The 16,327-nt window shown below is 40.3% G+C and overlaps 2 protein-coding genes across 5 annotated transcripts in view; both read left to right on the top strand.

Moving 5' to 3' along the window:
* Nucleotides 1-16,327, top strand: part of HMGXB3 (HMG-box containing 3) — a 62,313-nt gene that overhangs the window by 29,271 nt on the left and 16,715 nt on the right. For all 4 annotated transcript variants that reach the window (XM_055558322.1, XM_055558334.1, XM_055558343.1 and 1 more), the window contains 2 exons: nt 2,474-2,775; nt 3,274-3,401. In XM_055558322.1, coding sequence (XP_055414297.1) covers nt 2,474-2,775; nt 3,274-3,401 — 430 coding nt within the window. The remainder of the gene's footprint in view (nt 1-2,473; nt 2,776-3,273; nt 3,402-16,327) is intronic.
* Nucleotides 13,701-15,073, top strand: LOC129635439 (ubiquitin-conjugating enzyme E2 R2-like). Its single transcript, XM_055558463.1, has one exon. The coding sequence runs from the start codon at nt 13,711-13,713 to the stop codon at nt 14,392-14,394; it is 684 nt and encodes a 227-aa protein (XP_055414438.1). The 5' UTR covers nt 13,701-13,710; the 3' UTR covers nt 14,395-15,073.

Raw genomic sequence — 16,327 nt, forward strand, 5'->3', positions numbered from 1 at the left:
CAAAGAGTCGGACATGACTTAGTGACAGAACAATAATTATTAATTACTAATGAATACTAAATTATTAATGCTGCATAAAAAGATTAAGATTAGTCTACAAAATGGAAATAATTTATGATCTAATAAGTGAAAAAATTTAGATGTTCTGGGTACTTTGCTTCAGTTCAGTTCAGTTGCTCAGTTATGTCCAACTCTTTGTGACCCCATGGACTGCAGCACACCAGGCCTCCCTGTCCACCAACTTCCGGAGTTTACCTAAACTCATGTTCATTGAGTCAGTGATGCCATCCAACCATCTCATCCTCTGTCATCCCCTTCTCCTCCCGCCCTCAATCTTTCCCAGCATCAGGGTTTTTCAAATGAGTCAGTTCTTTGCATCAGGTGGCCAAAGTATTGGAGTTTCAGCTTCAACATCAGTACTTTGCTTAGAACTCGGTAAAACTGTGGATATAAAGATTCTTCCCCGTTCACCTGAAACTATTACAGCATTGTTAATCGGCTGCACCCCAATACAAAATAAAAAGTTTAAAACAAAAAAAGATTCTGAGGAAACAAATAGAAAATGTTGACGACACCCTGTCTTGACACCCTCTTAGTTCCCTGTAAGACCACAATCACTTGTCAGCCAAGTGTAATCTGTTGGCCCATACTCCTTTTTCTCTCTGGCCACATGGCTTGTGGGATCATAGTTCCCCTACCAGAGATTGAACCCATGCCCTTGGCAGTGAGAGCACAGAGTAACCATTCGTCCCAGGGAATTGCCAGCCCCATATTTCTAATGCTGGAGCTTGCATATATAATGTGTCAGTGATTATGGAATGGAATTGAGTTCTGTGTAGGTAGATGCTCTGAACTCCTTTTTCCTATTTCATTGTAGCTGTCGATGTGGCTTGCATTATGAAAATGGATGTTGGTCTCTACTGGTGAAGTCACTTAACTTTCCTTGGTCAGACAAGAATTATCTGGGGACCTTTTGACAATTGATTTCAAGTCCCACTCTTTTTTATATTCTTTTTTTCTTTGGTTAGTTGGTAGCTGCCTACCCCCATGACCCTCATCTTCATACATTCCCTCACATTCTAATTCTCTAAATTTTAGAGAAACAGAAGAAAATAATTGTTTTCCACAAAACACTGTTCAGAAACCCAAGGACCTTTAAGTTTATGAGCCTTCTCTTCGGAGCCGCCAGTGAGCGTACATTTCCTATGCAGTTTGTTGCCAGTGGCTGTAATTAAGACTGCAATGTCTATGGGCTGGAATGATCTTCTTTCCTTTCCATCTTTCATCTGTGTTTCAGAGGCAAAGGATAGTATGCTTTCCAACCAATCTTCTGACCCATGGTTCAGCATAAGTCATAAATGAGAAAGAACACACAGCGTCTGGGGCAACTCATTCTAGTGTCACTCAGCTCTTCTACAGCCATTCATTCAAATTCATTTTTTCAGCAAGCGTGTATTGAAAGCCTATTACGGGTCAGCTTTTGGGGATACAGAGATGAATAATACATGCCCACTTCCCCTTAGGAGCTTACAGTCTAGCTTGGGGTGAAAGATAGGTAACCAAACTATTATAGATAGCAAGACAAGAGTTGTCACAGGTATACTGAGTTAATAAGTTTTGTTACGCAGTTAACCTCCGTGAACAACATACAATATGTCCAGCAAATAGGAGTTAGCATCTTTTGTGTGCCCTCAGGGGTGGTATTAGAAATTCAGTAAATAAGCAGGGGAGAGAACAATGGCTTACCACCTATGAGAAAGTGAAATATGCAGTAAAGGAGTGGACTATAGGAGCGTGAAGGAGTGAGTGATTGATGCTGCATTTGCACAGATCAGGGAAGGACCTCCATTGAAAAGGGACTGGTATAAGAAGGACCTGTTTCAGAGAGCATTTCAGAACCTTGTTTCCTGGAAGCCCCTGACTGGTGTATAAAGTTCCCTTGAACTCAGAAGCCACACGGTGTTAAAAAATAAATGCTTTAAGCTCTACAGGTGCCTGTTCACACATCAAAACTACCATTCAGAGAGTTTTTGTTGAATGCTGAGTGCTTTACTTGCACTATCTCATTTACTCTGCAACAACTATAGGAGATTATTAGTATTTTGATCCTTCATTTTTGGAGGTATTGCAGGGAGTTACCCATTTACAGCTCCTCAGTGGCATATCCAGAATTGAACCCCTGGTCTGTTATCCTCTAAAGCTCACAGCCAGTGCATTGGAGCAGAATCTTGAAACCATTACCAAGAGGGGTATATAATCCTCTTATTTTACTGGTAGAGAAATAGCGCCAGAGAGAGAAAACTCCTGCTGTGAGTCACGCAGTGAGTTACTAGCTGAGTGGCTTAGGGACCTAGGTTTCCCACGTCAGTCGTAGGCCTTTCCCTTTGCCACGCACGCCCTCTCATGGTTGTAGCCCGTGGCCGCCTCTTTTGTGCCCTCGATGGTGTTTCGTGACAGATCTGCTCTCTTCCAGGAGGCAAGCTCACCACTCCCGGATGTGTTAAGTGCCACAGAGCCCCTGAGCGCAGCCCAGAGGGAGATCCAGCGCCAATCAACACTGCAGCTGCTGCGCAAAGTCCTGCAGATCCCCGAGAATGAGTCAGAGCTGGCCGAAGTCTTCTCTTTGATTCATGAACTCAATAGCTCTCGGCTCGTCCTGTCCAACGTGAGTGAGGAGACGGTCACCATCGAGCAAACCTCTTGGTCGAATTACTACGAGTCTCCATCCACGCAGTGCCTTCTCTGTAGCAGCCCATTATTCAAAGGGGGACAAAAGTAAGCACCGCTTTCAGATTTACCCTCCCCTAGCTGCCCCATCTTACTTAACCTGTATCACCCCTTTCTTCAAATACCATTAAGGCTATAACCTTTGCAGATGTTCTTTTCAGCTTTTCTTAGGTTTCCTTTACTTTTGCAATCACCAAAAATAAAATTATAATAATAATAGTGATTATATATTATTTCTATTGAAATGATACTGTCCCCAGCTTAGGATTTAGTTTACTTCTGGACTGCTTGGATTTGAGAGTTTATTAGGGTTGGTTAAATTAGATAATAAGTTCAGAATTATGTTAACTTTAGGGGTGATTCCATAAGCCCAATTCCAACAAAGGGGGAACACCCACCTAAGAAAATCCTTGGAGCACAAGGTGCACCACCTTCATTTCCTACTACATTTAAAGCCTTGAGTTTGCTGTTGATCACTGAGCCTACGAACTGCATTAAAAAGTTGCTTTTCCTTCTTTTTTTTTTTTCAAATCTTCTTGGTACTAGCTCTCTGGCGGGGCCCCAGGAGTGCTGGCTGCTGACAGCCAGTTGGCTGCAGGTCGTGACTGCTCAGGTGAAGATGTGTCTGAATCCGCATTGTCTGGCCCTGCACAGCTTCATGGACATCTATACAGGTGGGTGCCAGCCTTTTTACCCTCAAAGGACATGTTTGAGAACAGCCTTTGGGGGTCAGACTTCTGGTCCTGTGAGCATTGGATTTTCTTTCAGATGAGGCTTCTGAGGAAGAGGATGTCTTTCCTCCTGGATAGCCCAGCCCCAGAAGATTATATTTATCTCTGAAGTGTTAGGGCTCTCTTATTAGGGCTCTTTAAACAAAGTTAAGTTTAAAATAACAGATCTTCGTTGTGGAAAAAAACAAATGCTGACAAGTAAAAAGAAAAAACTAAAAATCAGTAGTAATCCTACTGCTATGAGATTAATATTCAACATTGTATTCTGTAGTCTTTCAGATGTGTTTTTAATCCCTACAGAATAAAAGAAGGTGTAGGATTTATAGGTTTAATAGTTTTTCTTTGAACAGAAATGGGATTGTGCTGGATGTTGTTTTGGAGTGTTTTTAAATTTAGCAATGTATCATGGGTATCCTCTTATGCTGGCAGGTGGCAAAATGCATCACCATTTTTAAGGAGAAATATATGACCGTGTTCCATTTTAAGAGTTCTCTTTATAATTAAGTCTTTGTGTACAGCCTTAATTATTTCCTTTGGGCAAATGCCCCAAAGTGGAATTGCTGTATATTCAGCCTTTTCCTCTATTCATCAGCGTCGTTCATTGAACACTGACCATGTACCAACCATTTTGAGAATTTGAATCTTGAGTTTTATATGTAGAATCAAGTGCTGAAGATTAGGGAGTATTTCTTATTCTCCTTGTCTTCAGAACCTTAAGGTGCCTTATTTTGAGTTCATGCTTTTAATGTCTTGTATTACCAGACTGAGCTTGTACTCCTTCAGCAACTAGTGAGGGTGCTGTTTCCCTGCTGTGTCTCAGCCTGTAGCACCTGGGTCTCTCTCTTTAATATATAACCTTATGTTCTGTATGTGCATGCAGTAAACTTTGTTATTGTGCAGTTCTGAGTCCTGACAAATGCACTGAGTTTTGTGACTGTCACCACAATCAGGATAGAGAACAGTTTTATCATCCCCACAGCATTCTCTTTTAAGGTCCCTTTTAATAACCCCTCACCCCTAACCTCTGGCAACCGTTTGATAGTTTCTTCATTCCATATATTTCTGTCTTTCCAGAACATCATATAAATCTATAGTGAACAGTTGTGAGTCTGGCTTCTTTTACCATATATATATATATATATATATATATGTCTTTGAAGTTCATCCTTCTGGTTCTGTGTATCAGTAGATTTTCCCTTTTATTGTTGAATAGTTTTGCATTGTGTGGAACACCACACTTGATTGTCTGTTCATTCCTTGAAGAATGTTTGGATTTTTACCAATTTTGACAGTTGTATTCATAACTGTAAACAATCATGTATAGGGTTTTGTGTAAACGTAAATTTTCATTTTATTTTGGGTAAATACCCTAGGAGTCACATTGCTGGGCCATGTGGTAAATGTATGTTTAGTTTTATGAGAAATCACCAAACTGATCACCTATGTTGGTGCCATTTTGTGTTCCCTCTAATGATGGGTGAGAATTCCAGTTTGCGTCATATGTCAGCACTTGGTATTATCTATTTTGTGTGTGTGTGTTTCAGCCATTCTAATAGGTGTGTGTAGTAATAACTTAATGTGGTCCCAATTTAAGACTAATGAAGTTGAGCATCTTTTTGTGGGTTTATTTGTCATCTGTGTGTCTTTGGTGAAGTACCTGTTCCATCTTTGGCCCATTGAACTGGGTGGTTTTCTTGCTGTTGAGTTTTGAATGTTCATCCTTTGTCAGATAAGTGATTTGCAGATATTTTATTATGGTTTGTGTCTTATATTCTCATTCTCCTAACAGAATCTTCGACAGAGCAAAAATTTTCAAGTATGATAAAGACCAATTCATCAAATTTTGTTTTAGCAATTGTGTTGATATTATTGCTGTCTTTATCTAGGTGACTATCATAAATATTTTCCTATGTTTTCTGCTAAAAGCTTTATAATTTATGGTTTTTATTTGTCTGTAACCCATTGTGAATTCATTTATATGTAAAGTGTGAGGTCCAGATTGAGGTTTTTTTTTTTCCATGTGGACATCCATTTATTCCACTATTTGTTAAAAAGTAGTCCTTTCTGCTTTGAATTGCCTCTGCTACTTAATTGAAAAACAATTAGTCATGTATATGTAGGTCTATTTCTGCACTCTGTTTCATTGGTTATGTTGTGTATTCTTTTGCCAGTATCATGTGTCTTGAATACTGTTGCTTTTTAGTAGCTCTTATTGTTTGGGTAGTATAAATTCTCCAACCTTGTTCTTCCTGAATTGTTTTAACTCTTTGTTTCTTTGCATTCCCATATGAATTTTAAAATCAGCTTGCTAGTATTTACAGAATCCTGCTAGAATTCTAATTGGAATTGTGTTAAATTTGTAGACCAGCTTGCAGAAGTTTGACATGCTTAAAAATATTGAGTCTTTCTAATACATGATATAGTCTGTTTTTCTATTTGATTAGGTTTTCTTTTTTTTTTCATCACTGTTTAGTTGTTTTTAGCATATAGGTCCGGTATTTTGTTAGATTTATACCTAGGCATTTAATTTTGTTCAGTGTTAAATGACATGGTTCAATTTCTAACTGTTCAGTGCTAGTATAAAAACATAATTGGGTTTTATCTATTGAACTTTATTCAATGACCTTGTAAAACTCACTTATTAACTTTAAGAACTTTAGTAGATTAGCATTATAATTTCTTTCCTGGCATGTTTTTTCCTTAAATATGTATTCTATTGAAATATAGTTGACTTACAGTGTTTCAGGTACACAGCGAGGTGATTCAGTTATACATATACACATATAATATTTTTGAAATTTTCCATTACAGGTTATTACAAGATACTGACTATAGTTCCCTGTGCTATAAAGTAAACCTTCATTGTCACATTTACTCTTTTAAATTAAAAATAGCATTCTATTCATGGTAAGTCAAACAAGTGGAATCAAAATGTCATACATTTTTTAGTTAGGCAAAAATTCATAAGTTTTCTAAAATATATACATTATGCATACTTATGAGAAAGATTGAAGGCAGGAGGAGAAGGGGACAACAGAGGATAAGATGGTTGGATGGCATCACTGACTCCATAGATGTGAGTTTGAGCAAGCTCCAGGAGTTGGTGATGGACAGGGAAGCCTGGCATGCTGCAGTCCATGGGGTTGCAAAGAGTAGGACATGACTGAGTGATTGAACTGAACTGGTTTGGTGGTGCTGACTTCTCTTAACTTTTGCTTTGTATGGAAAGCTTTTGATTTCTCCATCAAATCTGAAGGAGAGTCTTGCTGGGTAGAGTATTTTTGGTTGTAGGTTCTTCCTTTTCATCGCTTTAAATATAACATGCCATTCCCTTCTGGCTTGTAGAGTTTGTGTTGAGAAATCAGCTGATAGCCTGATGGGAGTTCCTTTGTACGTTGTCGTTTTTCCTTTATTGCTTTTAATATTTTATGCTTGTCTTTAACTTTTGTCAGTTTGATTAGTATGTGTTTTGATTGTTCCTTCTTGGGTTTATCATGCGCTGGACTTGATTGATTGACTATTTCTTTTCCCATGTTTGGGAAGTTTTCGGCTGTTATTTCTTCAAATATTTTCTCAGGTCCTTTTCTCTCTCTCTCCTTCTGGGACCCCTATAATGTGAATGTTGGTGCATTTAATGTTGTCCCAGAGTCTCTAAGGCTGCTTCATTGCTTTTCACTCTTTTTTTCTATATTCTGTTCTGTGGCAGTGATTTCCACCATTCTGTCCTCCGGGTCATTTATCTATTCTGCCTCAGTTATTCTGCTATTGATTCCTTCTAGTGTATGTATTTGTCTTTGTTCTTTAGTTCTTCTAGATCTTTGGTAAACATTTCTTGCATCTTCTCCATTGTTTTCCCAAGATCCTAGATCATCTTCACTATCATTATTCTGAATTCTTTTTCTGAAAGGTTGCCTATCTCCACTTGTTTTTCTGGAGTTTTATCTTGTCCTTTCATCTGGGACATGTACTTAGTCACTCAGTTGTGTCCAACTCTTTGTGACCCCGTGGACTGTAGCCCACCAGGCTTCTCTGTCCATGCGGATTCTCCAGGCAAGAATACTGGAGTGGTTTGCCATGCCCTTCTCCAGGGAATCTTCCCAACCCAGGGATCAAACCCAGGTCTCCTGCATTACAGGCAGATTCTTTAACTATCTGAGCCACCAGGGATGCCTCCCTAAGTCATGTCCGACTCTCATGACCTTATGGACTGTAGCTGTCAGGCTCCTCTGTCCAGGGATTCTCCAGGCAAGAATACTGGAGAGGGTTGCCATTTCCTTATCTAGGGTATCTTCCCGACCCAGGAATTGAACCAGGGTCTCCTGCATTGCCGGCAGATTCTTTATGGATTGAGCTTCAAGGGAAGCTCCTCATCTAGGACATAACTTTCTGTTTTTTATTATGATTAACTTTCTGTAATATGGTTTTTGTTTTAGCTGCTGTAGGACTGTGCTTCTTTTTGCTCTTCCATCTGCCTTCTGGTGGATGAGGCTAAGAGGCTTGTATAAACTTCCTCAAGGGAGGGACTGGCAATGGGAAAAACTGGGTCTTGCTCCGGTGGGCAGGGCCTTACTCAGTAAAGCTTTAATCCAATTATCTGCTGATGGGTGGGGTTGCACTCCCTCCCTGGTAGTTGTTTGACCCAGCCCTGGGGTCTGCAGGCTTTATGGTAGGGTTAATGGTGAACTTCAAGAGGGTTTATGCCAAAGGGGAACTTCCTGGTCTGATGTTGCCAGTGCCCCTGTCCCTGTGGTGAGCCCCTGCCAACCCATGCCTCCACAGGAGACCCTCCAACTCTAGCAAGTAGTTTTCGTTCAGTCTTCTGTTGGGTCTCTATTCCTTTCCTCTGGGTCTTGGTGTGGGCAAGATTTTGTTTGTGCCCTCCGAGACTGGAGTCTGTGGTTCCCCCAGTCCTGTGGAAGTCCTATAATCAAATCCTGCTGGCCTTAAAGGCCAGACTGCCAGGGGGTTCCCAGGCCCTTTTCAAACCCCCAGGCTGGGAATCCTGATGTGGAATTCAGAACTTTTACAACAGTGGGAGAACTTCATTTGGTATTATTGTGCTCCAGTTTGTGGGTCACCCACCAAGCAGGTATGGGATTGCATTTTATTGTGTTTGCACCCCTCCTCCCATCTCACTGCAGCTTCTTTGTTGTCTTTGGATGTGGGGTATCTTATTTTGGTGGTTCCAGCTTCCTCCTGTCAGTGGTGGTTTATCAGCTGGTTGCAGTTCTGGTGTTCTTCCGGGAGATGAGTGCACACCCTTCTACTCTGCCATCATGAACCAGAAGTCCTTCTGCATCATTATAATTTTTTCAGCTTTGTCAATTTGATACATAGAAACTGTTATAAAATTGCTTTTCTTTAAACTTATTTTTTATTAAAGCATAGTTGATTTATAATGTTAATTTCTGCTCTACAGCAAAGTAACATAGTTATACACACACACATATATATATATCCTTTTTTATATTCTTTTGCATTATGGTTTATCCCAGGATATTGAATATAGTTTCCTGTACTTTAGGACCTTGTTACTTATCCAGTCTGTATGTAATAGTTTGCATCTACTAACCCCAGATTCCCAGTCCATCCCTCCCCAACCCCCTCCCCCACAAGTCAGTTCTCTATGTCTGAGGCTGTTTCTGTTTCATACGTAGGTTCGTTTGTGCTGTTTTAGATTACACATATAAGTGATATCGTATGGTATTTGTCTTTCTCTTTCTGACTTACTTCACTTAGTATGATGATCTCTTGTCGCATCCTTATTGCTGAAAATGGCATTATTTTGTTCTTTTTTATGGCTGAGTAGTGTTCTGTGTGTGAGTGTGTGTGTATCCATCCTTCTTTGTCCATCCTTCTGTTGGACGTTTCGGTTGTTTTCATGTCTTGGCTGTTGTCAGTGCTGCTGCAGGGGTACGTGTATTCTTTCGCACCGTGTTTTCCTCTGGATACATGCCCAGGAGTGGGATTGCTGGCTTATATGGCAGTTCTATTTTTTAGTTTTCCATAGTGGCTACACCAGTTTACATTCCACCAGTGGAGGGGGTGTTTCCCTTTTCTCCACACTGTCTCCAGCTTTTACTTGTATAACCCTTTTTTCTTTCTTTCTTTTTTTGGATCTTTCATTCTGTGTCTATAGACTTTAGTGATGGCCATTCTGACTGATATGGTACCTCCTTGTAGTTTTGATGTGCATTTCTCTAATAATGATGTTGAGCATCTTTTCATGTATCTGTTGGCCATCTGCATGTCACCTTTGGTAGATGTCTAGGTCTTCTGCTTATTTTTCAGTTGGGAGGTTTGTTGTTGTTGAGCTACATGAGCTGTTTGCATGTCTTTGAGAGTAAGCCCTTGTTGGTTACATCATTCACAGATATTTTCTCCCGTTTCATAGGTTGTCTTTTCCTTTTGTTTGTAGTTTCCTTTACTGTGCAAAAGCTTTTAAATTTGACTAAATCCCATTTGTTTACTTTTGTTTTTATTTTTATTGCCCTGGCAACTGACCTAAGAAAACTCTGGTACAATTTCTGTCAGAGAATGTTTTGCCTGTGATCTCTTCTAGGAGTTTTATAATGTCTTATATTTAATTCTGTAAGCCATTTTGAGTTTATTTTTGTGCATGGTATGAGAGTGTGTTCTAACTTCATTGATTTACATGCAGCTGTCCAACTTTCCCAACACCACTTGGCTGAAGATTTTTCCCATTTTATCCTTGCCTCCTTTGACCATAGGTGTGTGGGTTTATTTCTGGGCTCTCTATTCTGTTCCATTGATCTGTATGTCTGTTTTTGTACCGATACCACGGTTTTGATTACTGTAGCTTTGGGGTATTGTCTGAAGTCTGAAAGGGTTGTGCCTCCTGTTTGGTTATTTTTCCTCCAGGTCTTTCATTGTCCCATATAAATCTTAGGATTATTTGTTCTAGTGAAAAATATCCTGGGTAATTTGATAGGGATCACATTAAATATGTAGATTGCTTTGGATAGTTGCCATTTTAATAATAATCTTCCAACCCAAGAGCATGGGATATCATTCCGTTTCTTTTCAGTTTCCTTTATTAATATTTTATAATTCTCGGTGTAGAAGTCTTTCACCTCCTTAGGTGAAAGTATTCTTAAGTATTTTATTTATTTATTTTTGGGGGAGTGCAGTTTTTAAAGGTATTATTTTTTTTACATTACCTTTCTGCTACTTCGCTGTTAGTGTAAAGAACTGCAACCAATTTCTGTGGGTTAATCTTGTATCCTCCTACCTTGCTTAATTCATTTATCAACTCTAAATGTTTTTGTGTGGAGTCTTCAGGGTTTTCTATGTGTAGCATCGTGTCATCTGCATATAGTGACGACAGTTTTACCTCTTCCTTCCAATTTGGATACCTTTTTCTTGTCTGATTGCTGTGGCTAGGACTTCAATACTATGTTGAATAGAAGTGCTGAGAGTGGGCTTCCTTGTCTTGTTCCACATTTTAGTGGGAAGGCTTCCAGCTTTTCATTGTTGGGTATTATATTGTTTGTGGGTTTATCGTAAATAGGTTTTATTATGTTGAGATATGTTCCCTTTATATGCATTTTGTTAAGAGTCTTTTTTTAAAAACCATGAATGGATGTTGAATTTTGTCAAGTGTGTTTTCTGCATCCGTTGAGGTGATTATGTGTTTTTTCTCTTTTGTTGATATGGTGTAGCATATTAATTGATTTGTGTATATTGAACCATCCTTGTGAATTTGGAATGAACCCCCTTGGTCATGGTATATGATCTTTTTTATGTATTGCTGGATTTGGTTTGTAGTGTTTTTGTTGAGAATTGTTGCATCTATATTCATCATGGATATTGACGGACAGTTTTCCTTTTTTGGTGTTACCTTTGTTTGGTTTTGGTATCAGGGTGGTGGTGGCTTCATATAGTATCTCTGGGAGTGTTGCCTCTGCTTCAGTACTTTGGAAGAGTTGAGAAGGGTCAGTAAAAGTTCTTCTTTATGTGTTTGGTATTGTTTGCCTGTGGAGCCATCTGATCCTGGACTTTAGTTTGTCGTTAGTTTTTTGTTTTTGTTTTGTTTTGTTTTTTTTCCCTTCATATTCTATTTCAGTTCTAGTAATCAGTCTGTTCAAATTATGGATTTCTTCTTGATTCAGTTTTGGTGAGCTGTATGTTTCTAGAAATTTGTTCATTGCTTCTAGTTTGTCGAATTTGTTGGTATATAATTGTTTGTAGGATTCTGTTGTGGTTTTTGTATTTCAGTAGTATCAGTTGCTGTTTCTTCTTCATTTCTTATTTTGTTTATCTGGGTTCTTTCTCTTGGTGATCCTGGCCAGAAGTTTGGCAACTTTGTTTACCCTTTCAAAGAACCAGCACTTGGTTTTATTGATTTCATTCTGTTATTTAATCTGTTTTATTTCTTCTCTCATCTTTTATTACTTCCTTCCTTCTGCTGAGTTTAGGCTTTGCTTGTTCTTTTTCTAAGTCTTTTAGGTGCTAATTTAGGTTGCTTATTTGAGATTTTTCTTGTTTTTTGAGGAAGGGCTATATAGCTGTGAGCTTTCCTAGCTCTAAGAACTTTTTTTTGCTCCATCCTATAGATTTTGTATGATTGTGTTTTCATTGTTGCTTGTCTCAAGGTATTTTTAATTTCCCTTTTCGATTTACTTATTGATCCATTGTTTTTAATAAAATGCTTTCATTCTCCATGTAATTTTTTTTCTCATTTGTTTTCCTGTGGTTGCTTTCTAGTTTCATTCTATTGTAGATTAGAGAAGAGAAGATTGTTTGAAGTAATTTTTATACTCTTAAATTTGTTGAGGTTTGTTTTGTGCCCTAGTATGTGGTCAGTCCTGGAGAATGTTCCATGTACACGTAAAAAGAATGTGTATTCTTGTTTTTTTTTTTTTATAACGTAATATCCTGAAATAATTGAGTCTAATTGTTGTATCATTTTGGATCTCTGTTGTCTTACTGATTTTCTGTCTAAAAGATCTGTCCATTGATATGAATGAGGTGTTAAAAGTTTTGTGCTATTATTGTATTCCTATAAGTTTCTCCTTTTATGTCTGTTTGCTTTATATAATTAGATGCTCCTTTAGAGGGTTCATATATGTTAATGGATGTAATATCCTCTTCTTGTATGACCCTTTTTATCATTATATAAGGTCTAGCTTTCTTTATGGCCTTTGTTTCAAAGCCTGTTTTATCTGGTAGGAGTATGCGACCCCCTGCTTTCTTGTCATTTCTGTTTTCATGAAATATTTTTTCCCATCCCTTAACATTAAATCTGTGTATGTGCTTTGCCCTAAAGTGAGTCTTATAGGCAGTATGTTGTAGGCTCTTGTTTTTTCATCTAGTCTACCACGTTGTGTTTTGATTGAAGCATTTAGTTTATTGACACTTAAGGTAATTATTGATAAAATATGTATTTATTGCCATTTTAAACCCTGTTTTCCTATTGGCTCTATGTTTCTTTGTTCCTTTTTATCATATTTTTTGTGGCTCGATGATTTCCTTTTATCTTATGCTTGTGTTCTCTGTTTTTTGTGAGTCTTTTGTATGCTTTTGATCTATGGTTACCCTGTTTTTCAAGTATATTAACCCCTTCCTATATCTACTTGCTTTAGACTGATAGTCATATTGGCTCAAACACATTCTTTTAAAAAGAGAGAGACAGCTTCGTCGCTCCCGCGGCGCGAGGCGCTCTGGCTCTTCTCCTCCTCCTCCTCCGCCGTCACCCCTCCCCCCGCGCAGCCGCCGCCGCGAGACCCCCGCGTGTCGCGCTTCCTCCGCCCTTCGGCCCCGCACGGCCTTCGGCCCCGGCGGCCCCCGAGGAGAACAAGAGAGCGAGCGAGCGCGGCGCTCCCGGGCCATCCTGGCCCGGTCTCCTCACCGTCACCGGCCTTTCGCCGCCTTCCTCCGCTTCCACCTCCCCCCCCCCCCCCCCCCCCCCCCGCGCCAACCAAGTTGAGGTCCCCTCCGGGGGTGGGGGAGGCCCGAGACCCGGAGCGAATTTCTTTAACTCTCTCCACCCCTCCCCCCACCCCGGCCCGAGTGTGAGGAGAAGGGCCCGGCCCGGCCCGCGTCGTGTGTGAGGAGGAACCGGGCCGGCCCACGGGCCGTGTGGGGCCTGGTCCGGGCCGCCGGGTGTGTGAAGACAGGGGCCCGGAGCGGCCCGGCAGAGGGCGAGCGAAGGGGAGGAGCCTGGTCCGGCCCGGCTGGTGCGTGAGGACTGGGGCCCCGGCCCGGCGCCGCCGCCGCCGCCGCCGCCGCGATGGCCCAGCAGCAGATGACCAGTTCGCAGAAGGCCCTGATGCTCGAGCTGAAATCCCTGCAGGAGGAACCGGTGGAGGGCTTCCGGATCACCCTGGTGGATGAATCCGACCTCTACAACTGGGAGGTTGCCATCTTCGGACCCCCTAACACGCTTTACGAAGGCGGCTACTTCAAGGCACATATTAAATTTCCTATTGACTACCCATATTCACCACCTACCTTCAGATTCTTGACCAAAATGTGGCACCCCAACATTTATGAGAATGGAGATGTATGCATTTCAATTCTTCATCCACCTGTAGATGACCCACAGAGTGGAGAACTGCCCTCTGAAAGGTGGAATCCTACTCAAAATGTCAGGACTATCCTGTTAAGTGTAATCTCATTGCTTAATGAGCCCAACACCTTCTCCCCAGCCAATGTGGATGCTTCGGTTATGTTCAGGAAATGGAGGGACAGTAAAGGAAAAGACAAAGAGTATGCTGAAATCATTAGGAAACAGGTGTCAGCCACTAAAGCCGAAGCAGAAAAGGATGGAGTGAAGGTCCCTACGACCCTGGCGGAATACTGCATCAAAACTAAAGTGCCTTCCAATGACAACAGCTCAGATTTGCTTTATGACGACTTGTACGACGATGACATTGATGATGAACATGAGGAGGAGGAAGATGCCGACTGTTAGGATGATGACGATTCTGGAAATGAGGAGTCGTGACGTGCTCCTTCAAGGCCCCTGTACTGCCCTGCCGTCTCAGGCCAAAGGGAGGGGAGCAAGTGGGGACCTAGCAGTGGCCCCTCAGCAAAAAGCTATCACGGGGGTGGGGAAAACAAACACGGCTCCTGCTGACTCCCCTTATGGATCTCAGTTTGCTCCTTTTTATGGACCTCTTAATGGAGAGAAAGTAATCCTCCACAGAATGTCTGAATTCTTGCATTCTTTACCCTTCCATCACTGTATTGATTCTTTTTTTCCCCCTTTCTTTAAATCCAAACTCTTGCCTCACTTCGTCTCTACAAAGCGTTCACAGCAAAACACGTTTGGTCCGTTTTTAGATTCTTGAAGAATTAGTCTTTCACCAAGACGTTTAATGTGTTTAAAGCTGGGAACCCATTGGGAGTTCACAAGTGCTGCATATGCTGGGTAGCAAAAGAAAACAACCACAAAACCCCCAGAAAACAAACTTTTTTTTTAAGCAGATCTGCCAAGGTTTAGCTGCTCATTTACGTGTGTGTGCATTTGTTCAGCCCCATGATGGTGAGTTTTGTTTCTTAAGGCTGGGGTACAGTGGGCGTCAGGGACTTTGTTCTGAACCTGATGAGACATGTTCCTAAGGGCACAGAACCGTCAGCCTCCAGGAAATCCTCCTCACACAGAAGAGAGGAATCAGATTTTGTTTTTTGAAATTGGGATCTAAAGCCTGAAATAAATATTCATACTTTAAAAAAATAAAAATAAAAAAAATAGAGAGAGAGAGAGAGAATCTAAATGTTTTTACTCCTCTCCTCCACATTTTATTTTACATCTTCTTGTTTATATTCTAAGAAATAATGTTGCTGAGTTTTATGTTCTAGGTTGCTTTGCATGTATCTTGCCACTCCCTTCTGACCTTCAGAGTTCCTCTAAAGAAGTCTGCCAGTAGCCTTATGGGGAGGATTCCATTGGGATTAACTTGGTTGCTTTCTTGCTGCCTTTAGAATCCACTAACCTTTGCCTTTTTTTTTTTTTTTTGGCCACTTTTTCAATTGAAAGATAATTGCTTTAAGAATTTTGTTGTTTTCTGTCAAACATCAACAAGAATCAGCCATAGGTAGGCCCGTGTCCCTTCCCTCCCTGCCATTTTTATTGTCTTGGCATAGGTGTGTTTCGTTCATCTTGTTTGGGACCTTCTGCTTCTTGTATCTGGTTGTCTGTTTCTTTCTTTAGTTTTGGTAAGTTTTTAACCATAATTTATTCAAATACATTTTTGATCTTTTTCCTTCTGGAATCCCTATTTGGCATAGATTAGCATGCTTTAGATTATCCCATAGGTCTCGTATATTGCTTTCATATATTTATTTCACCTTCTGTCTCCTGTTCTGACTGGATGATTTCCATTATTCTGCCTTCCAGATCACTTACTCATTCTTCTGCATTATTCATTCTGCTGTTCATTGCCTTTAGCTCATCTTTTGTCTCAGCAAATGAGTTTTCTAACTTTTCTTGGCTACTCCTTATAGTTTCTAGCTCCTTTTTACAGTAATCTGTGTTTCTGTCTATGGCCTTTCTATTAATTCTTTCAGAATTTTTATTACTTCTTTTTTGAATTCAATTTCAGATTGAAAGCATCTTTTGTTGTTTGTTCCTTCAAGGGGATTCTCTTGGTCTTTTAACTGGGAATGGTTCCTATGCTTGTTCATTTTACTTATATTTCTCTTACTGTATGAGTTTAGGAGAAACAATTATCTACCATAGTCTTGGAACACTATATGTGGGAGCATCCTTGTATAAGCCTGTATGGGTTTAATATTTTTGTTGCTTTTAGTTTGGATGCTTGTTACCTCTTTCCTTAACCCATGCTGGCCGTCATCCTTATGATAGGGAGTATGAAGGTATAGTGGCCTACGTGTGCTCCTGG

Source organism: Bubalus kerabau, chromosome 1 (genome assembly GCF_029407905.1).
Source record: "Bubalus kerabau isolate K-KA32 ecotype Philippines breed swamp buffalo chromosome 1, PCC_UOA_SB_1v2, whole genome shotgun sequence".
Classification (NCBI taxonomy): domain Eukaryota; kingdom Metazoa; phylum Chordata; class Mammalia; order Artiodactyla; family Bovidae; genus Bubalus; species Bubalus kerabau.